Source organism: Leuresthes tenuis, unplaced genomic scaffold, assembly GCF_036924035.1.
Source record: "Leuresthes tenuis unplaced genomic scaffold, fLeuTen1.0.hap1 SCAF_7, whole genome shotgun sequence".
In the NCBI taxonomy this organism is placed as follows: Eukaryota; Metazoa; Chordata; class Actinopteri; order Atheriniformes; family Atherinopsidae; genus Leuresthes; species Leuresthes tenuis.
The window spans coordinates 10549205-10571422 of NW_027325361.1; the positions used below are offsets into that span (position 1 = coordinate 10549205).

Consider the following 22218-nt stretch of genomic DNA (forward strand, 5'->3'; position numbering starts at 1 on the left):
AAGGCTTGGAAAGAGTAAGAACTCCACTGCTTGGCAGTTTGTTAATGTAAGGCTTAAATAACAGCCAGCTCGGACCTTGAAAACATTTGGGTTGCTGTTGGATTAGTCTGCATGAATCAGACTCCTTGACAGCTTCTGAGCACATGGTGGATTGTCCTCAGCTCCCACAGCGACCTCGGGGGACTCTGCAAGCGCATACACTGCCAGGGGAAGAGGTCAACCATCACTGACGCTACTCTGCAGTGTCACTGCTCTCAGCAACAGCACAACTCTTCCCCTTTTCTGCGAACAGAGTGAGTGAGGCACTGACAGAGAGCTGGAGTAGTAAAGCTACTTTAAAAGATTTTAGACTTCTTTTTATGTTTTTAATTTTTTGGACAGTTTGTATTCATGCCACTAAAGACATTTTCTAGGAAGCAATTATTCTTTAGAATGATTATTTTGAGTATTTCCATCTGCTAACTTTCAAGACAAACAACTGTGTCAGTGTGGCTGAGTCTTCAGTTGTAATAGCTGCATTTCTGCTTCTTCTTTCTGGAGTAAGAGTAACACTCTTGGTACCCTTGTTGAGGCTTGCTTACGACTTCTCTGGATAAACCCTGCAACATTCCTCAACGGGTTTTCCTTCATCCCGAGGCACTGAAGATTAACCAGATCTGTTCTGATTTGATCAGTTATGTTTTCGCCTCTGACGTGGATTTTACTTTTTGTTTATTTTTTTTTCCCCCCAAAACGTCATGGAGTCAATTTTGGAAACACCAGGTGGTTCATGGGAGAAAATTACTGAGTTGTAAAGTTCAAGAACTGTCCTAAAAGGCAGTTATTTTAAACAGTGTTGCGGATGAGTTAAGAGCTCAAAGGACAATGAACAAAGACCGATTTGCAAAGAAGGGAACACCAACTGGGTTTGGACACGGTCGGAGACACTCGTTCTTTGGGTATGTTGCTAAACTCCGCATCCTACATCATTTCAGGGCTCATCTTCATGAGAGGTAGTGTGCACACAAGCTGCTAAGGACTCCTACAGGCAGGTATAACAGACCCACAGTGAGAGTTACACAGACAAAAAGTCAATGTACATGTTATTTAGAAACTAAACACACACTGAATGTATTTTGTTTCTGATAAACTGTCAGTCATTAGTTGGTTTTTTGTTTTTTACTTTCAGTTTTTCTCTTGTGGTCTAATGAAAAGGAACAGAGACTGCTCATTTATCTGTTCATTTATAGATTAAAACTACTGATTTTTATTAAAGAGCAAAAGAGAGAAAGGGAGGAAGATGGATTATCCATTTTTTTCTGATTGCACCTTAGCTACTATGTGAGTAACTATTATCAGAGAATGATGTTTAAAAGTATAATGTGTTTAATGAGTTTGAAATGATAACGCTGGGTGACACCAGGTATTCGTTCCCAGAGACTTCAGTTTCGTTAAGTTTAATATCATACAGGTTTGGTAAAAAAAAATCTGTGTTTCTCAGTAGATACTTGATTTTATTTTATTTTTTTCAGCACAATTTTGGGGGGGGGGGGGGGGGGGGCATTACTAGTTAAACTGGGTGGTTTGCACAATTGTTCTGTTCTGTTTGCTAGCATTTTACAAAAACAGTAGTTTTTGTTTGTGGCAACCTTCAGTCAATGTACTTCCTGTTTTTGTTGAAAGCTTTCTAAACTCATTTTTCAGCATGACAAAGACCCAGAGACAAATGTCGATGAATGAACACTGACTGATATCTCTGTCCAAGCACCTGAAAAGCAGATGCACATGCAGCCCTGTTTATATTTTAATGAGTGCAAGTATCTCGTGTTTTTCTGAGGGTGGGTATTATGCCTTCTCCTGCTGATGTCATAATAAATAGCTGACTCATGTCATGCTGATGATAATCACACACTGCTTTTTGTGTGTCTGTGCATGTATGTTTACTGCACATGTGCTGACTGGATAACTGTTTAAATTTGTTTCTGCACATTCAATGGTGGTGTGTTTCTCAATGGGGTGTTCATGCTCATTCTTGTCCTTGTTGCTAGGACACATGAAACTGTTTAAATTAATGGGCAACACCCGGTTCCCCACACTGCTCACACACTCATACCACATCCCAGCACAATCACAAATGCATGCCACACCTTGAAGATTAAGTAGATTTTATATACTGTGAATGTTTGCATGGTGGCTGTAATTTCACATTTTAGATTATTTTTATTGCTGCTTGTAATTTTACATTTATTATATTGTGAGAAAAACTGTTCTTTGGAATTATGGTGTTAACCACAGAGTACAAAACTATTAAAAGACAGACGACAGAATATTTTCACAAAGCCAGCTTATTAACACAATAGAAATGGGTAAAACAAACTTAAAATGCTCAGATCCCCCAAATATAGGCAGTCCAGCTCATCACCCATTTCACTTCGAGTAAGACTTGTTTCAGAGCCACTGCAGCCACAGCTGAGTCCAAGCAGAGCAGGAGAGAACGGCGTTAGCGAGGGGGTTGGGCAACAATAATACAACACACCCCAAAAATAAAATGCCCGAGCCTGGAATAGTTCCCCAGCCTCGCCAGCCTGGCTGCACATAACACGTGAATGTGACACGTGTTTCTCATTTGTTGTATGTACAAACACTTGCAAACACGCACCCCGCAATCTGCCATTACCACCAGTCCCAAAATCCATATTGATTATTTCACCGGAGTGTCGCTGTTGGTGCTTTGGGGTCACGTTGCCAAATGAGAGATCGTTTTTATACAAACGTTGGATGAAGCAGACACTGTGGTTTGGACTTGTGTGAGTTTAGTTGTTTGAGCTGAGATGTAACATTTTTTTTCATGGGTTTTTTTTGTGGTAACTGCTGAAAAGGAGGGATTAGGCACTACAAAAGTTTTACTTATATGTGTTGTTTACATCTCACACTGTTCACTTTCCACATCATTTGGAAAATCAGAGCGGGAGAATAGTAGCTACCATGTACTGACTCTCACAGTTTCTATTTTGAGCTGTGGTGATGTGTGTCTTGTCCTCTGACTTGAGTTGTCTTCATGGTTGTATGTGTCTTTGTGTTTTTGACATTTTGCATTTGCCCCACAGCTGAGTGCAGATGCTGTTTTAAGTCAAAGAGCGGCCTCTGGTGGGCAGTCAGACTGACTGAATCAACCTGACTGTCACATACTCGCTGAATATCAGCATTTTGTGATTCACATTCATTCGGTGAATGTGGGTGTTGTTGGTAATGATTAGGCGTTTTGTCAGATAATCTTGGATAAACAAGATGATTTGGTGAATTAATAAAATCTAAAATGACCAATGAAACGAGAAGGCACCCTTCCCCAATTCATACAATTAACATTGTTATAATTTGACTGGATTATGACTGTACTACAATGATTGTATTACAATTGACTTTGATTGTACCAAATCTTGAGATGACATTTGTTGTGAATTGGCGCTATAATTAATGAAAATGGATTTGATTTAATTAAAATAGTATATTCAGGTCAACTCCAAACTGTTTTCTTTGTGGGAGTGCATGACTTGAGTCCTGCAGGAGAAAATCATCGTAAAAAAAAACTGAATGTGAAAGTCTTCCTGTCTCAACATGTTGCCCTAATCATTTTGTGATATGAATGTAGTTTACGATCCTCCATTCCAGTAAAATGTTTGGATTTGGTATCTGCACTCTGCTCATACACAAATTTCTGCACGAGGTGACACTAGACTACTCTCTCTGTATCTCGGTTCTCCGTCTCATACTTATTTGTACCTCTGAATTATAAACACAAAATTTTTAATAGATTGAGAAACCAATTTTGTATGGTCAAAATATTTAAATGAAATGTCTTAAGTTATAGAGCTCTAACAATAAAAGCCAACAATCTAAGTGATTCGTGTAGCCTTCTGAAAGCTTCTTTTCCTCGTGTGCTGCTCATCTCTGCATAGTCTCTGATGTACTGCCTTAACAAAGAGATCTACTTTGATGTCTTCCGTTAATAGAGCATGATGCCAGAAAATCTCTGGCTCTTCCTTGGAAGCCCAAACATCAGTCTTCTGTTTTAAAGGGTTTTGTTTGATTCATTTTAGTAGCGGTGTCCTTGGTCATCCTTAACCATGGAGCTGTACTCAGTTCAGTTTCAGTGCACACTACAGGTTGAAATCACAACTATTGATAGCTCTGGATCAGTCTGAAGCTCTTTCGATGTCTTGTGTGGAGTTTTTTCCACTATCCATTCCAACATTTCCAGACCTCTCTCATTAAGTTTCTTCTTAGAACAGCCTATTGGAAGCATCTCAACAGTTTTATGAGCTCTTGGTAAATTTACAGACTGTTGAAGCAGATTTCTGGCGATCGCCTCGTCTTTGAAATTGCTCTGTTTTTTTTTACTGGCATTTCTGATGCTCCCCCACCTGGACTTTGTGATTGTGGTAAAGAAAGTGGAAGCATTCTCCTGTTTTTAGGCAGTCAAATTTGTTAATGGTTTTATTCTCTTCCCTCCTCTGTCGCTTTAAACCTCCATCCTATCACCATCACACTGGCTGATATCTGACTCTTTACTTTGAAATTCTGTATCAGTATAAACTTGGCGCAGTCACACACAAACACTCTCTGATGCTTCTTGAGACACACGCACACACATTCATGACACTCCTCCCTCACAGCTCATTCTCATTAGCAGAAGTAATGCTGTCATGGGAGACAGCAGCCAGCTGGGCTGTAGAAGTCATTTGGCTGGTGGATTTGGTTACACAGCGACCTCACAAACACCTCATTCTCAGCAAATCTCCAGTCCGGCATCTGTTTGGGGTCCAGTATGTTTCACAAGCATGTTGCACTAGGACAGCAGAGTGCAGTGGTGGGAGGGGAAAGAACATTTACAGTTCAGTTTCAGTTTAACCACAGATATCTGATTATAATACCAGAAATCCCAGCTTTATGAAGCAAAAATGTGTTGAAAGTGACCACAAAGAAAGACTGTGGTATGCTTTACAGGCCTGCTGTGTGTGCTGTGGTGCTGGAGTAAATTGTATCCCTGTACTTTGTCTATGTTTTTCAGTTTTGGGGTTTAAGTAAAATGTTAGTCATTAACTTCTTGCATTCCTTCCCATGTAGGCAACTCCACATAAACTGAACATAAGTTACCAGGAAACAATTTTGAGACTTAAGTTGGAAGAGTTTGCTTTTTTTTTTTTGTCAGGGCAGTTTGATCTGTTAGACTCCCAAATTAAAGTGATTCAGGAATCTCCATTGACCACTTTTATTTGGTCACCCTTACCGGGTGAAGGGAAACAGTGATCCTCTCTGGGCCTGGTCGCACTCATTCAAAGAAAATTTGGACGCTTACAGCTGTGTGTGCCAAACGCCCTATAGAAGAGGTGCAAGCTAGGATTCTGTGCTTTTCCAGGCAGGAGACTGGTGAAGAGGACCAGGTGGTCCCCAGTATTATGTTGCTTATGCATCCAGGTAAACCCAATGCATGGAAGTTGCAGACGAAGCTCTGACTAAGTGGTGAATTTTTAATCCTGCAGGAGCAATACTGAGACTGAAGGACTTGCTCTTTGTATAAAAACAGGGCTGGTTATTACCCTTCAGTTTTATTGTGTTAGAGAGGATATATTTGCAGTGTTAGAAAATAATCCAGGCAAAGTAACTCATTTTGGAGACAAAAATAGAACTAATTGTAAAATATTTTTTCAGCTTAGATAATTTCTATGAGGTGTCCAAAACAACATACTAAAAGTCCTAAGAAATCCTAGTTGAGGAAATATGTTAAATTCTCATTAATCCGATGCCAATGAGGCCAAACAACAATACACCCCAATGGGGCTATTTTTTTCCTTTACTCCTTTCAAAATGAAACTTTATACAATGAAAGTACCCATGAAAAGTAAACATTTTTTTATTACAAGTTTCTTTGAAAATTAATTTGAATACGTGAATGAGCTATACACTGATCTAAAATGCCCAAAATACACCCAAATAAGCTTAATTTTTTCTTTATTCCTACCACAATAAAACTTGGTAAAAGTATATTAGCAGTCTATTAGGTAAAAAAATATTTTACAATTAGTCGTAAAATGCTACTTTGCCTGGACTATAAGTGTTTTTGGTGGGTATTTGATTTTACATCAGTTTCTCTGTTTATGATTTCTAATAGGCAAAACCTGTGGGACTTGTCCAAACGAATTAAACTAACTTTTTGTGAGTGTCTGGTCAAAAACTGTTGATTGCCACCTTTAAGACTGTTCTTGTTTAGAGGGTTTATTGAGTTCCACAGAAGGTGAAACCGAGACCAGTCATGAATACAGTCACACAGAAGCCAGATTACTTCAGGGTAATGGTTTAATAAGTTGGAATGATGGAAAGTGAACTTATTTTGTCTATGTGAACATGTTGGCTGATGGCCTTGAATTATTTTCATATTTGTGAAGAACTGAACCATCAGTGTTGCCCCAGTTCTGAAACTCGGGCTTGTTTACGGTGGAAATGAAGGAATCTTCTTAGTTAACTGATGTCATCCAATTAACATAAAAATCTGCAAATTCAAATTGAATTGAGTCAAAAAAAGAATTCATTTCTGCAGAGCAGAGGCCTAAATTCAGTTTGCCACAATATAAAAACCACTTGCTTAATGTTGTGCAGGTCATTTTCATGCTGGATAAGAGCACATCAAATTAACATCCATACCAATGTCAGAACTCAAATGTTTCCCAGCAGGTTTGTATTATCATAAACTAATCTACGTTATTCACCTCACCAATGACTAACAGCTGGAGCTGCAATGAAAGATTTCTTGTTCCAGCTTTTAGATCATACTTTTGGCTCTCATAAGTTTAGAGAACTACTGAAGATCAAGCTTAAACATCTGATTCTGCTTCCTCGTCATCACTGCGTCACCACATCTGGTTAGATCCTTTGCCAACTAATTCATAAGTTGTCTGACAATTCTAAGCCCCTGGGACTCCACCCCTTCTTCCATGTGCCTGCCTACATGTGCGATTCAACCTCCTGCCCATTGTCTCAATAGACAAATATTTGCCTGCGATGTCGACAGCAGCGAGCCCACCAGTTGGTGACATCATCTTCAGGTCCAGTGAGTCCATGTGGTGAAACTGACTGGTGATCCTCTGCTGGAATTACAACAGGCTGAAGCTCAGAGCCGGGGTATTGCACAACGACACCTCGTCCTGCAGCTGGAAGTTTGCTGTGTTTGATGCAGTTCTGAAAGCATGTGCTGATGATTACTTTAAATTTAGATGAATGAAACTAATCAGATTGAACTATGATAACACAAAAACACATCACTAAAAGGAAAATGTACATGAAAGCACAGTAATTACACATTACAAACTGTTTGAACCACCCATAAGATGCATCTCATTTTGAGTGTAATGTAATGTAATAGTTTAACGGAACATTTTGATCTGGTGAGAAATGCACTGGTGCACATTGTGTCTAAAGTGTGTTTATTGAGCCTGTAAATAGTTAAAAAAACATAAGGAAGCACAACACATATGTACTGCTCCTCTTATTTACTGCGCTCTGTGGATATATCTCACTTTGCACACAAAATTTGTACATACACACCACTTATTTCACATTACTCTGGTGCAACCGCTACAACCAAAAACACCCCCCCTTGTCTCTCTTACTCTACACCACATATACTGTACATGCACATGTGTTTTTAAAGCCTGGAAGGAGGAGACAGACAGAGACGGAGGGAGGGAGGAGTGCGTCTTCCCAAAAAAAGAGGGCGAGCTCAGCTCTGTGCTCCTCAGTGTGAATTTGTAACCAACCCCTTCTGCTCACATTCTGCTCTTTGTTTCACTGCTTGAAACTGCAGCATGCCGCTGAGGAAATGACTCTTTAGAACCTGCGCTGCTTTGATCCCTTTTGCTCTCTATTCCCCTCTCCTCGTGTTGGACTGGAGTCATGCTGCTGAAACACACTGCGGAGGGCTTTCCTCCATCTGCCTGCGCGTCAGTGGAAACATGTTGCGCTGTGAAGGGAGAAGAGAGCGCCCACAGGAGCCGAGGACTAGAGGAGCACCCAGTGGAGGAAGAGGACAATTAGTGGAGACCGAAACAGAAAGGAGAGACACACCACCACAGACATGAGTTTACCGACTAACTGTGTGTATCTGACCCCTTCGGTCCAGGACCGCTGCTTCAAAGTGCGGAGCGGGAATATCTGTGGGTCACCGTGCGCCGTCAACCGGCCCATCGACATCGTTCAGAAACGTAGACGGTAGGACAGATGCGGCTTTAATCCAGATGTTCTCGTTGCACAACTCTGAGCACATGTGTGTTCAAGTGTGCACACAACCATGTCTTTTTTAATTTTTTAAACACAAAGTTTCACAAATTGTAACTCAAACACTTCAGATGTAGCCATATAACTTTGAGATGTTTGTAAAAAAAATTATTTGGAGTAAAATGTTCGACGGAGTTATTAAAAAATATCATATGGTTATTTCTGAAAGATAATTCATAAGCGCTCGTTGAATATCTGCAAAAAACATGAACATACAATTATAGTTTGTATAAATTCAATATATCTTAAAGGTTAAATTGGCATGTACTCCTTTTAATATCTTTGCTACTAATATCTCAGCTTTTTTCCCTCCAAAATGTCTTCAAATTTTTGTTATGAAACATCTGCATTTTTTTTTTTTGGTATGTTTTCAACTAAAATATTTCTGCCAGATTGTAGACAGATTCAAAGAGCTTTGTTCCTCAGAATGTGGGATTTAAAGTGACCTTGCTTTTTGTATCGCCCCAAGATATTCCTATCATTCATGCTGATTTTGTTTTTAAGGTCCATCAGTCTCTGAGCCTAAATTGACCTAAGTTTACGTTAGTTGAATTTTTACATCCTTAAAATCTTCATAATGTATCAACTCAACACTTTGTAGCTCTTTTGTGCGTATCTAATTTGAAAATTGTTGCAACCAGCGGAATTATTTTGCTTGAAGTGAGAGTGTATTTATTAACCTTCATTCTGAGTTATATTTATTAGTAAGATTAAAGGTGTCAGAGTCTCTAACAGCAGGTGGCAAACTGAACAAATGTCCTGCTCTATACTTCTTAGATCCACATTAATTTAAACCAGGATGTCTAAATAACCATTGTTATCGATCTGGCTGAAAAAAAAAAAAGTAATGCAGGGAGACAGCTGAGCTCAGACCGACCGCATCACCACAATTTGGTTAAAAGCTGCTTTGTTAGTTTTATAGTGAGTCAGATGGATTTATGTGGTTCTCTGGAATTCATGAATCAGTATCTTATGAATCAGTGAGTGTGTGTTTTGTAGTGTTCATGCAACATGAATTTCAGCAAATTTTTAAATGTCTATTTGCTCAGTCACACCAGGGTGTATTCCTCTGCCAAACTATCAGGTTGACTTTAATCTGACTCTCTGGATCCTGATGTTAATTCACACAATCCAAAATACTGTTGTTTTTAAAGATGTATGGAAACTGTTCTTTCGACAGAGAACAATCTTTCAGCTGATTACGCTCACAGGTAAACCTGAATGTAGAAAGCATGGCAGATCCCCCATGAGAGAAACTATTAGGGTGACAATTTTAAGTTATAAATGCTAAAAGACTTCAAGCTTAAAACAGATGTTATTAAGGTATTAGAAGCATTTGATATCAGACTGAAATAAGTATAATTTAGCCATCACACAAACACACAACCACATTCAGACCATATGAGTGTACCTGAAAGTACCTCGAGAGTCACGGAAGGAAATACTAATTCTACAGCTGACCTTCTAGAAAGTAATGACGACGTCAACAGGGAGGGGGATCAAAGTCACTTTATAATGTCAACCCACCAATAAAAAAAAAAAATCTTCAGAGGCAGATTACTAATGAATGCCATGTTGGCCGTATTTATAGGTTTGATGGATCGACCACATGTGTGTAATGATACACTTAAAACAGTATAATTGTTCAAATCTGTTTAACGGGGATACAAACTGCCTGCAACGTCACTGCTTTACCTCATAAAGTTAGAGGTTTTATGCCTTCGTTGAGGGGTTCTTCTGAAGGTGGAGTTGGTGTGTGGAAAAGTGGCTTTAGTGAGATATCATTCACCTTTCTCCCACCGATTTTTTTCACATTAAAACAGGTACTCATAGTGTAGTGTTCTCTTTTTTTCCTTTCTTTCTGTCCTATTTCGTCTTTTCTTCACTTTTCACGACACTGTGCTTATCTGCCATGCTGGTTTCTGCCATATTTCTGCCTCTGCAGTTGTCCAGTGCAACAGTCCAATATGTGTAAAACTGATCTGATCTTTACTGATCTATGATTAAGAAATTATTGAAAGCAACTGCATTATATTTTTGTCTTCACACAAAAATCAATCGACTGTTTCACCTGTTGTTTCATTAAGAAAATACACAACTAACAAATATTCTGCTGCTTTTCTTACTGTGTTTCTCAAACAAAACTAAAAACATTGCTGTGGACGTTCTTAACACACTACTTTTGGATGGATGAAGGATCTAACTATTCAACCATAAAAACATAACTTTGTTGTCTTTTAACAACTGAGATAATTTACTATTAGCTTTAGGATGATCTGCTTTTGATCAATGTCGCAGTATAATTTTAATTTAGTGGTATTTAATTTTAGTTCACCTCAATCAGATTGCCTTTCTGCTGTTGATTTAAAATTGCATTTTCAGAGACCTGCGAGTCGATTCTCACTGTTCACTTCTATGGGTAATTTTTCTCAGCAGACTTGTTCATGTTACTGATAATGTTGATGATGTGGACTGAAGACGGCCTCTGAGTTATTATTTTTCACATCCCAGGAGGAATCGCTACTCTCTCACTCTCACAGTGAAATGGTTGTATTTGTGAGAATGATAATGATAACATTGATAATGTAGCCCTTTTATTTGGATGTCATAAAATACTAAAATAATAGATGTATAAGACATGTATTTATATATTTTCTTTTTCATTTTAAGAACATCTACTACCAGGCAATTAGATATTTTTGACTTCATCATCAGCTTCTCCTCTGTGTTTTTGACGTGTCATGTATAGATTAATGTCATCAGTTAAAACGCCGCTGGGATGGTTCTTGCAGGTGGTAGCAGGCAGGTTTTAGCAGCTGAGGTCAGAGATGTTGGTCTTAGCATGTCAGTGACAGTCATGGTGAAATGTGTATGTGCAGCCTTGTGCTCTTCTCTGGTTGTGAAATGACTTGCGTCATCAGAGCTACACAGATTGTATTTCAGTGAAGATCTCTTGTATGTATTATTAGTTCACACCTGATTTATTCCTTGCAAATCAAATTCTTTGTTTATGTATGATTGCAAAAGGTCTGCTAAATTGTATTTTCTATCTCTTGTTTTTTTATGTGATTTTTACATGTAGAAGAGGGTTTTTTGGCTACTATTTTGTAGTTTTACATTTAGAAAACTTCTGTTTCTACTTTCAATCACATCAAATTGGTCTCTATCCACTTGTTTTTTTTCACACTGGAATCTTTTCTTATTGGAAAATAGAGGCTTAGGAAGTATTTTTGATTGTGTGTTTGTGGTGTCCAGTGAAATCGGTTGCAGCTCTGTTTGTGTCATAGTAACCCACTAATATTTACTGCAAATTTTTTTTTTTCTGATTTAGGATAAAAGACTGATAATTATATTTTCCATGTGCAGGTAGTGATCAGGAGAAAAAAGCAGCATACTGTGTTCTTAAGCAGCTTTTTGTGTGAGTCGTCTGTGTGTGTCAGTATGCTAGCATTTACAAAACTAGAAAAGCTTGATAATATTATATTATTATTATTTAGTGCTACCAGGTGCCTCTACACACATTAATTAATTAATCCTTAAACTACATTAATTCACCTGGGTCAAACTGATCAAACTGCCCTGACAAAAGAAAAAAGTTTGAACAACGGAAATGTTATGTCAGGTCAGGATGACAGTGAGTCTCTGTGCACGTATCACTTGAGGTTTTTGTGATTCGTGCGTAAAGCTTGTCCCTTACAGCAGCTCAGGAAGTAGAACTGACCTTTGGTGGTGTCACAGCAGGTTGTCTATCCATGTAGGCCTCAGGTCTTATCAACACACTGCGACGTGACGGACAGCTCACTCTACACGAGGTCAAAAGTCAAAGCTGCCAGGGCATTGCAACATAATGTGAAAAGGGAGTCACTTTAGTTCTGAAACAACGCCAAAGTCGTGCTCATTGGGATGATGAGTCAGCTATGAGTATCAGATGACGGTATCAGCTGCCTCGTCATGCCTCTGCAGCCTTTACAGCTTTGCTCACCTGTTCTGACATCGTTGGCGGATTCCTCCCACCATCTCGCTCCAGCTCCATCTGCTTGATTTATACTTGACACAGGCAGGTGTAGCACATCTCAGGGACATGTGTCTGCTGACAGGTTGTTGCCCTCCACTCTGAATTCTTCATCACAAGTTCTGTCAAAAGCGTTTATGCAATAGATTGGGTTATATTCTTCCATTTAAGAGATTCCCCCTAAGCAATCATGTATAACATAAAGAACTTAGGTTGACTAATACAGTGTGCTACAAACAGAGCAGGGATTCCTGCCAGCTTTTATCTCTGACTGAGGAAACCTGAGATGTAATGTTCAAATTGCTCCCCATATTCTGTTGTAAAAAATTAATAAATAGGAAACAATATATTTATTTGACTTATCAGTACAAACAATATATAATAAACAAGGCAATGCAATGTCAGACCCACTTGCTACTGCTAAAGCTCCACATACCGGCTGTTAATTCAGCTTTCAACATTCAACACAGTCCTCTTGTGTATTGCTGTTTTGTCATCATAAGTATGTAACTAAGTATGAAACAGAAAACACGTGTCTCTGTTAAAAAGAGTGGCCCCTCTTCATCTGTCGCTGGCCTTTGACCCCTCACCAGTTGGTGCAGTAACTGTCATCTTGTGATGCTGCTCTTTTTCTTTGTCGACTCAGTCTCTTGTCCAGATGTTGTTCACCGCTCAGATGTTGCCCATTAATGACATACATCTCTTCAGTTTTCTCTTTGATTGTATCTTGTCTTAGAGCAGTATGGATCTTAAGATTCTGTTGGTCTTCATTATTTGGGGATGTTACTTCTCTGCTCTCTATCACCCGTTTGATTTTGACCCGAGGTGAGGACTGACAGGAAGCATTTATGTGACTGGGACTGTTTCCAATCCACAGTTGACGCCTCAACCCACTGAACTGCGGTACGCCTCTGCTCTGAATCCTCGGAGCCCCTCCTCTCCAACAAAACACTGCCGCATGTTTCAGGCCTGTAAGCTGGTCAATCGGCATAGCAGTTACAGCCATCAAACTGCAACTGACGTCAGCAGACATGCCTGACTGTGTTTCTGTGACCGTGTTGAATATCACTGCTAGAATAGTAGACTGAGTGTTATAATGATATCCCTCTGACTCCAGGAATGATGAATGATTGTTCCATTATTTTCATGCTGGAATAAACAGTTTGATTTATGGGCTTTTAATGAATAAGGAAATAAGGCATCCACATGAAGCCTTCTCTTGCAAAGTTTGTCTCAGGTGAAATTTATCACCTATGTACACTTCAGGACTCTCCCTACACAGTGGGAGGGCAGGTAGGAAGAACTGAGGATACAAAGGGACTTTTAGCAATTCCAGTTTTTTTTTTCTAATGATGGCAAAAACTCGTATATTAAAAGGCAATTTCTAAAAAATTGAAAAGGAATGAATGCAACACGATTCATGTTGCTGTGATGGATCTTCACAGGACATAAGTCAGCGGACTGTGTAGAACATCTGAAAATGTGTGATGTATTTGCTCTATATTCTGGGATAAAGAAGTGATGGCAATGAAAACCAAATTTATCTTTCTTCCTTCTTGAACTCGTTTGAATCATTTTAGAGAAACATGATGCAGGAATTGTTTTGGCAGTAAAAGCTAGTCTGCTGCATGTTAGAGCTAAATGAATGTGACGTTCAGCGGAGACATTGGCTTTTGTAACACTGAGAAGGACGCAATATTTAACTTGGAACAGTAACATTAGAGTTCTTTTGATCAGGTCAGTATCAGATCTGATACAGTTTAAGCTGTTATTGCAGCAGTGTATTCCTCCTAATCTAGCAGCAGATAAGTGGGATATAGAATTTGCTCTTAATCTTTTGTTCTTTTTAAACCAGTTCCCTTTTATTTTTCTCAGTAAGAATCTAACTCTACTTATTTCTGTAAAGGGTTCTAAAGGTAATAGTAAATCTCAGTTCTTGACATGAAAAATGATAAGGTGCTTAAAAACATTTAAGGCGTCTCCTGCTGTCTCCATCATGTTGTGTCCCGCTGATCAGCGATGTAATTGGCTGCCCCTTGGTTAATTAGAGGAGGAAGTAGCATAATCCTGCCTCACCTCCAGACTCGATGACTGTATACTGAAAAGCTCCAATTTGTGTTGTTTGAACATGATTAGAGGAGTACTCTCAGCATGGCCTGTTGCTGGGCAAAGATACTGTTTGTGTGTGTCTCTGTGTTTGTGAGTGTGTGTTGGTGCCCTGAACCAGCCTGTCCAGTTGCGAACCAGTGTGATATAAGTTGTTTGATTTTCAGGTCGATGCTGGAGCCAAATCTAGACCTTTACTGCTGGGGCTGCAATCACACACTGCCTCTGTGTCTGCATGTGTTAGTCTGTCCTTTGTGGCCCTCGTGGTTCAGGGCCAGTGTTACATTTCTTACCAGTTTCTAATGATGTTAATGCCAATCAGCCTCTTTATTGATTTCTGCCCAGCTGGACAGACAGAGCTAATCGCTGAAGATATGATCAATACCCGTCCCGAGCAGTAAATCAACTTTTAAGACCCCCTAAACTCCAAAAATTCAACCAGTTCTGCACCATGCAGTCACAGTCATATCTGAAGGGACCAGTCACCTTAAAAAAAAATTTGATGGTAGTCAAGTTTTTTTATTCAAAGCTTTAAGGTGAAGATTTTATGTAATCCATCATCAAAGGGAGATGTTTCCTTTACCTCAGTTAAATGCCTGAAACATTGGAGGAGGTGGAGCATGTACAAAAGACAAACCTATCAAATGTTTGTGCAGATCCAGTTTAATTTACTTCAGAATGCAAGATGAAATTCATGCCATAGAAATTTAAAACAGGACTGTGGGTCAAACAAAACATGAAAGGTAAAAATGTCATCTTGGCCTACAGAGATTGGTGAGGAGAATTTTTCTTTTCAATTGGAAATACTGTTGATTGCGTAGGAAAACTATAACTTATAGTGGACTAATAGTGTTTTAGAAAATATTATCATTTTGGTTATAGTATAGTTAATTTACTAAGATCCTGTGCTATAATAGAACAAACAAACTTTCAACAATATTCAGTGTGGAATGATGTTTTTGAACATGTCTCAGACAGATGGTCGCCGATGTAACTGAAGCCTATGCATTTTAAACCACACCATCAAAACAGAGGTCTCCTGTTTCCAAAAAGCAGGAGTCCTTCCTCTGCCTGTAGGTCAGAGGCAACAGAAAAATAATAAATACAGCAGCTGGTTTGACTGGCTGCAACCTTCTCCTCCCCTTTGCTATATTTAGAGGGACATGCTCTGTGATCAGATGTTGATGTTGGACACAGAGCGTTTGCTCTGTTTGGGCAGAGATCCACAGTGGCTGGTCAGGTGAATGGAAGGAGCAGCTGGCGCTTTGTGGAGGTCTGCCAGTCCATCACAGTTGTATAAAAGAATGGAGGAAGTAGATTTGAGAGAGGATCTCTTAGGATGGTGCAGTATGGTGGATACATGTGGCATTTTCTGTGATCTTTTCATAGAAAGCCTTTTAATAAGAACTGATCACAGTAACACATCAGCTTACTCAGTATTCACTTAAATCTAAATTCTCTCAAGTCTCCACTTAAGACTCCACTGTGCAATGAAATCTAAATTAACAGTGTTGTGAAAAAAGTCGCATTGTTTCACTTAGATTTCCTGTATTTTAAAGGGGAAACTATTAGACTCCATATTTTCATTCTGGCACTCCATCAGAGACAGAATTCCGAGCCAACTAATGATCACCGTATTTTCCACACCATAAGGCACGCCTGCCTTACATTTTCACAAAAAACGGCCGTGCGCCATATAATCCGCTGCCCCTTATGTGTGCACCGGATTCCAAAATCTGTCACGATACTGCCATTTTGAATTTACTGCGGGGAGCGCCGAGCATTCACGTTCACTTTTGCTGCACCTCTTCGCTCTTGTACATTGGAAATGAATGGCAACTGTGAATTCAGGGTTAGGTGGATCCCAGCCATTCACTCTGAATGGGGCGAAGATTGTATCGACCTCGTACTTGGCAATTGAATCGTGTCATCATTAATGCTTTTTCCCATGTCCCAGTGAGTGCCTGATCCTAAGTTTGAGATGGGTGATGCAGACCAATGTGCATTTTATAAGTTTAAAAAACTTAATAAACCAATCAGAGAACATTAGGTAATACGTACACCTTATAATCAGGTGTGCCTTATGTATGGGTTAAGTACAGAAACGGACCCCATAATTGAGGGTGCGCTTTATAATCAGGTGAGTCTTATCATGCGGAAAATACGGTAAGTTAATGTTTTGCAGAAATTTAAGAATTAAAACAACAAATAGTTGTCATTTTAGGACTTTTCTGTATTTGAAGATCTACATTCCCATATCTTGTTAGTTAAAACATAAAAAGAAATGTCCTTTTACGCGCAAAGTTCCCAATAACAAGGCTTTCTATTATATGTGTACCTACTGTTTGTGATTTTACAACATAAATACAACCTTTTGCAAGCTGCAGATTCATGAAATGTTGTTAGATAAAACATAACATCAGACTAAATGAAATGACATAAGTCTCTGAAAATGACAGAAAACAACTCTTAGACCTGGTGGTAAAATATTTCCCACTCCCATCCTGGCTTTCCAAGATCCTGCACAGTACATTATAGGTGATCCAACTCAGAAACGGACTAGAATTTAACAACTGTGGCTTTAGCAAATGTGGTTTCATAAGAAACCTAATCAAGTTTTCAAATTACTGTGTCTCACTACTGAAAAAGCCAAAGACATGTACACAGCACAAAGTAAAGCAGCAGATTCAGTATAATATAGTTAACGAGCGCATGGTTCAAATGGCTCCATGTACTAAAAATTGCTCTGAGATTTCCTCTTTGTTGTGAATTAGTACTATATCAATAAAAATGTATTGAATAGAAGTTGGAGCCCTTTCAGTTCATCAATTATCTTTGGGCTTTTGTCCCTTTTTCTACTGCTGACCCTTTGATGTCATGGTGCCAAATGATGTCATGACTATGGCAGCCAGTTTGAGTAGCAGTTCATCTCCATAGATGTTGCAGATGTGTAATTAATTTGTAATTAATGGATGTTTTGTGCTGGTGACTGAAATCCCGCTGTATGGAGGATTGCTTCTGTAGAGAGGAGTGTGTTTGTTATTAACTCCGAAGCAGAAAGTCTCAGTGGACTTTGCAGTGGGTGAAGGAGAACAATTTGAACTTTGCCGTCTCATTTCTTTCTTTACAATGCACAGATCGGAGTCTGCGTAAGTAACCTTCCTGACTGTTATTCTCCCACCCTGCTGCCCTACGACTCCTTCGTGTGTGCAGTCATGATAACACACACACGCAGACACAAACCACACACAGTGACAGTGAAAAGAAAGCTGTTTGGCACGGAATTGATGAGGGGGAAGCGGGTTGTTTTTCTGCTGCTTTCAGATCAAATGTACAATAGGCTTTAGGTGTAAAGCAAACACACACTCCGTGAACTCTCACTGACACACATACTAGCATGTTTTTCCACTTTTGTGAGGACTCCCGTTGGCATTATGTATACCAAACGTCTAACCCTAATGCTACCCTTAACCTTTAACTAAACCTTATTCAAACTTAAACCTTGGAAAAAAGTCTGAGCCTTCGAACCCTTTGAAGTTTTTGTTTATTCAGTGCTCTCATTATGATGGTTTTGCACTAAAGTTTATCCCCCCTCTCATACACACCACACACACACACATTATAAAGTGCTCCCTGGACTGTTTTCCTCCTCACCTCTTGCCTCCTTGCCTTCCTGGTGTGATGTTTGAGGCCTCTGAGCCAATTCCCACGCTACAAGGAAAGAAAAACAGGAGGGAACATGTGTGTATATGTGTGTGTGTGCTGACCTTTGATCCTGAGTTTGTGTCATCCCCCTCCATCAAATAACATCTGGCCTTGACAGTGCTTTTCTGGATCACGCAGATCTAGTATGAAGATGCTTAAATCCCTCTGCCCTGATTCCCATGAACACTTCTCAAACACACATGTGTGGACAACAACTGAAACTGGTTGGGCTGTTCCCAGCATAAAGTTTGAACTTTTTGTGCCATTATGGAGACTTACCCTCAGAAAAGACTTCAGAGAAATTACATAAGGTCCAGTTTGGATGACAGATGTTGCAAATGAAGAGAACTAATGGTGTGTGAAGCGGAGTTGCATAACATGAATGACATGTTTTATTGCAGAGCAATTTTTAATTTTCTGGCTGTAGCTGTAAATGTTATTTTTTTGATGTGATAAAAAGTGTCCATCCAACTCTCTGAACTCACAGGAAGTTTTAAAATGAATTATTGTGTTTGACCAACCAGTCAGAACCCAAAGGTTTGTGGTCACATAAGATAAAGAAATATAGAAAGCCCTCACAGCTGAAAGGCAAACAGTTTGGAAAAGTTGTATAAATCAAAATGGTTTGAGGTAAATTTTAAATTCAAATGAAATAAACTGAAACTATGACGATGACCACTTTTTTTTTTATTTGGATTTGTGGAAATGATTCCTCCTCTTGGTGTAAACTAAACATCCTGGGAACAAAAGCAAAGGCTAGGATGTGGGTGGTAAGTGATGTTTGCGTGAGAGGAAAGTTTAGTAAAACAGAGTTAAAGAGAGAAAAGGGAGTGGTGATATACGTCAGAGAAATGGAGAACAATGCAGGACGCAGGAGACAGACCAAGGTCAATTTGTTATGTATGTTTTTAACTGAAAAAGACGCCAGCTTACCCTCCTGTCAGTCTGTCTGGATTGCCTTTCTGCTGTCTGTTTTACATTTGCACAGACCAGCGATTCGATTCTCATGGGCCAATTCTTCTGGTCATTTTTTATCATTGCTCTTTGTTGAAACAATTAGACTAATTAATAGTTTCATGTGTAAGTGTAGTGTTTTCTTTCTTTCACGTATTTTCCTTCATCATGAGATTAAACACTGCTTGATCAATCACTTTTTCATAATTTAGGCAATAATGAGACTTCAGTTCTATCAGCCTTGATAAACCTGAACTGGTGGGTGTCCCCCTAAAGTGTAGTTTGAAATGTGACAGTGTGTACATTTACACTTTAAAAACAGTGTGGATACTTTTTGTCAGCAGAGTCTTTTGTCTCACATTTCTTGAATATCCTTCACAAGCATTTAGAAAGCCATACGATCGTAATCGTTAACTATCAGTGTAATAACACTCTGCCTTTTGGGAAATAAAATGACATCACACAAATGTGTTCCTTAACACAAAAACCATCATGTTTATGCCCCTATTTTATTTACATGAGCATAAATATCACTAAGTTCTCTGGCTTCCCCCCACTGTAATCAGTTAATTGGTGATTCTGATTCATCTGAGGAGTGGGTGTACGAGTGCATTGTTGTCTGTCTGGGTTTTCTCTGTTTGGTCCTGTGATGGACTGGCAACCTGTCCATGGTGTACACTGCCTCTTGCTCAATGGCATGGGAGTGGCAGTGGGATAGGCTCTGGGTATAGAAAATGGATGGATAGATATAAACTAAAGAGAGGACATTATTTTAGAAAAGAAAATACATTAGAAAGAAAAGTACCAAAACATGCAGGAGAAATAAAGTTAAAGCAGTATGAAAAGTCAAATTAAGTAGGGTAATCTAGAACAGGTTCATTGAGAGCTGTTGCAGTAATTTGTATTTCTCAGTAGTGGGTGCTGTCCTCCTTTCAGAAGCATATTGACTTGGGGATTGGGGATGCCATGGACAACTGCAAGATGTGGTTAAGTACAGCTGCTGGAAAGTTCCATAGTAGTCTGTGGCTGCTTTTCTCATCATCATTGGTAACAATACTTCATTTTGTGTATTGTGACCTGCTGAGCAGTTTAAATGGCTTGGTGGTATTCCGTAAAATGTTGGTATAAGTCGACTAGTGACACTGCTGTATGGAGAGTCAAAAGTTTGTATTTAGTGGAAAGATTTAGTGTCACGCAGTGGTTCATTCCTTTTTCTGTCATTGAAGATGATAGATCATTGAACTCACTACTTTATGTTGTACTCTTGGGCTGGATGGTCCTCTTCTCCAACTGAGACTCAGTGATTGATAAATATTTTATTGCGGCATGCAAAATTAAATAGAATTTTTGTTTTAAATGTGTAAAGTATAAGACTTTAGGGATGAGACTTTTGTTTGTGTTACCTTGAGTTGTCTTGAGGAATTTGACATAGAATATAGGGGAGGGAAGAAATCATCTGCACTCTGCCTGAACAATCAATGTAAGACGCGTCACAAGTCTCCCAGTTCCCCTATTTCCTGTCAGCCAGATCTATTTATAGCTTCTGACGTCACTGGGCTCCTCTGCTGGAGCCTCGTCACGGCTGGCTACACTGAGCCAGGGGAGGGTGTGCTGTAGAGTGGGGTTGATCGAAAGAGTGGTGGGGTGTCATCGTTGAGGTAAGCCCTGCTGCTGCACCCCGGCCCCTCTCCATCATGTCACACCAATCAGGTGTGAGGTGCTGAACACATCACTGTGCTAGATACAGCCTTCCTGGTCTCCCCCCTCCTCCTCCTCATCTCTCCCTGCTTCTGTGAGCTGGGACTGTTTCATTCAGCATCAGTTGCATAATAACCATCTCTCTTTTATCTGGCCCTATTATTGGTGGATCCCTGGAGGCAGTGCTAAAAATAGACACAGAGGTAACCTTGGTGCTCTGTGTTCTATTGATATGACCATGGAAGGAGGGAGGGTAGCTGCCATGAATGAGAATTAATCTGATTGACAAAAAAACACACAAAAACTCTTTTAATACTACCACTGAGATATCCACACAGTTGCGACTTAAAATCTGTTTTCATCATAAAATCATTTGCTAGAGAATTTAGGTCAAATTAGAACCAAAAAAAAAGATTTTTTAACCCTTAAATCAAACAGTACAGAGGACAAAAGAGTGAGCTTTACGCCCAGATCAGTCTGTGAGCCTGTGTCCTTGAGCAAAACATAGTTTATTGACCATATGAGGAACATGGTGCAGAGATAAAAATAGAATAATAACGGCCATGTTGGTAAGCTTTAACCCTCTCTGCTCTTCATGGTATGACATCCTCCCTTTTTTTTTTTAGATGCTCACTCTGTTATGAAAGTTTTAGTGAAAGCCAGCAATTTCCCTATTCATGCACTTTAGATCCTGCAGACTGACCTCGTCTTGATTGGAAGGATATCCAAAAGATAAAATTGATGCAGAGTGTGGCTGTGATACTGCTGGTTCAGGAGCTGGACAGAAGTATAGTGGCAAAATTACAGATTTGCAAATAATGCAAAATAAATAATTTTCTTATTTCCTATAAAATCCTCTTTTAAAATGTTAACCTACTATCTTCATGACTTTCTACACTTCTTGGGCCGTACTTGAATGTAGCCACTATTATGGAATAGGGAGTGGTGGTTAGTAGCCGTGTTGACCCTAAGTGGAGACAGTGGAGGAAAAGATGTTTTTTTTTTCATTGCAAGAAACCAGTTATCACAAGGTCACCTGCTCTGCTTTCTGTGCATTTTATTAGTAGTCATGCAGCCAAGCTTGTTATGTCATGCCAAAAACCCTGTCGTAAAAAAATGCAACACATTCATTGTGTCATCAATTTAAAAAAAAGGAAACATTTGACTTAGTTTCCATGCAGTTTGTAGAAAAAAATATTTATAGTATTTATTCATTGTTTCTCCTCATGGTGTCTTTCAGTTTTGATGTGGAGAATGGCCTGCCGGTGGGTCGCAGTCCACTGGACTCTCAGACGAGCCCGGGCTCTGGTCTGGTTCTTCAGGCCAACTACCCCCACAGTCAACGCCGCGAGTCCTTCCTCTACCGCTCCGACTCAGACTTCGACCTGTCCCCCAAAACCATGTCCCGTAACTCATCCACTGCCAGTGACATGTGA

At 39.5% G+C, this 22218-nt stretch overlaps 1 protein-coding gene and 1 long non-coding RNA gene across 7 annotated transcripts in view; one reads left to right on the top strand and one right to left on the bottom strand.

The window, feature by feature from the left end:
- The window catches only part of LOC140311740 (3',5'-cyclic-AMP phosphodiesterase 4C-like), an 80405-nt gene that overhangs the window by 39696 nt on the left and 18491 nt on the right, over window positions 1–22218 (top strand). For 4 of the 6 annotated variants that reach the window (XM_072389233.1, XM_072389235.1, XM_072389234.1 and 1 more), the window contains one exon: window positions 22023–22214. In XM_072389233.1, the coding sequence (XP_072245334.1) occupies window positions 22023–22214 (192 nt within the window). Of the gene's footprint in view, window positions 1–544; window positions 939–8024; window positions 8242–22022; window positions 22215–22218 lie in introns of those variants that run through there. The other 2 variants (XM_072389238.1, XM_072389237.1) reach the window with 2 other exon arrangements.
- Window positions 7509–8309, bottom strand: LOC140311743 (uncharacterized). The gene is made up of 2 exons (XR_011916928.1): window positions 8118–8309; window positions 7509–8031 (listed from the first exon to the last, which is right to left on the bottom strand). It is a non-coding gene; the product is annotated as an uncharacterized lncRNA (long non-coding RNA).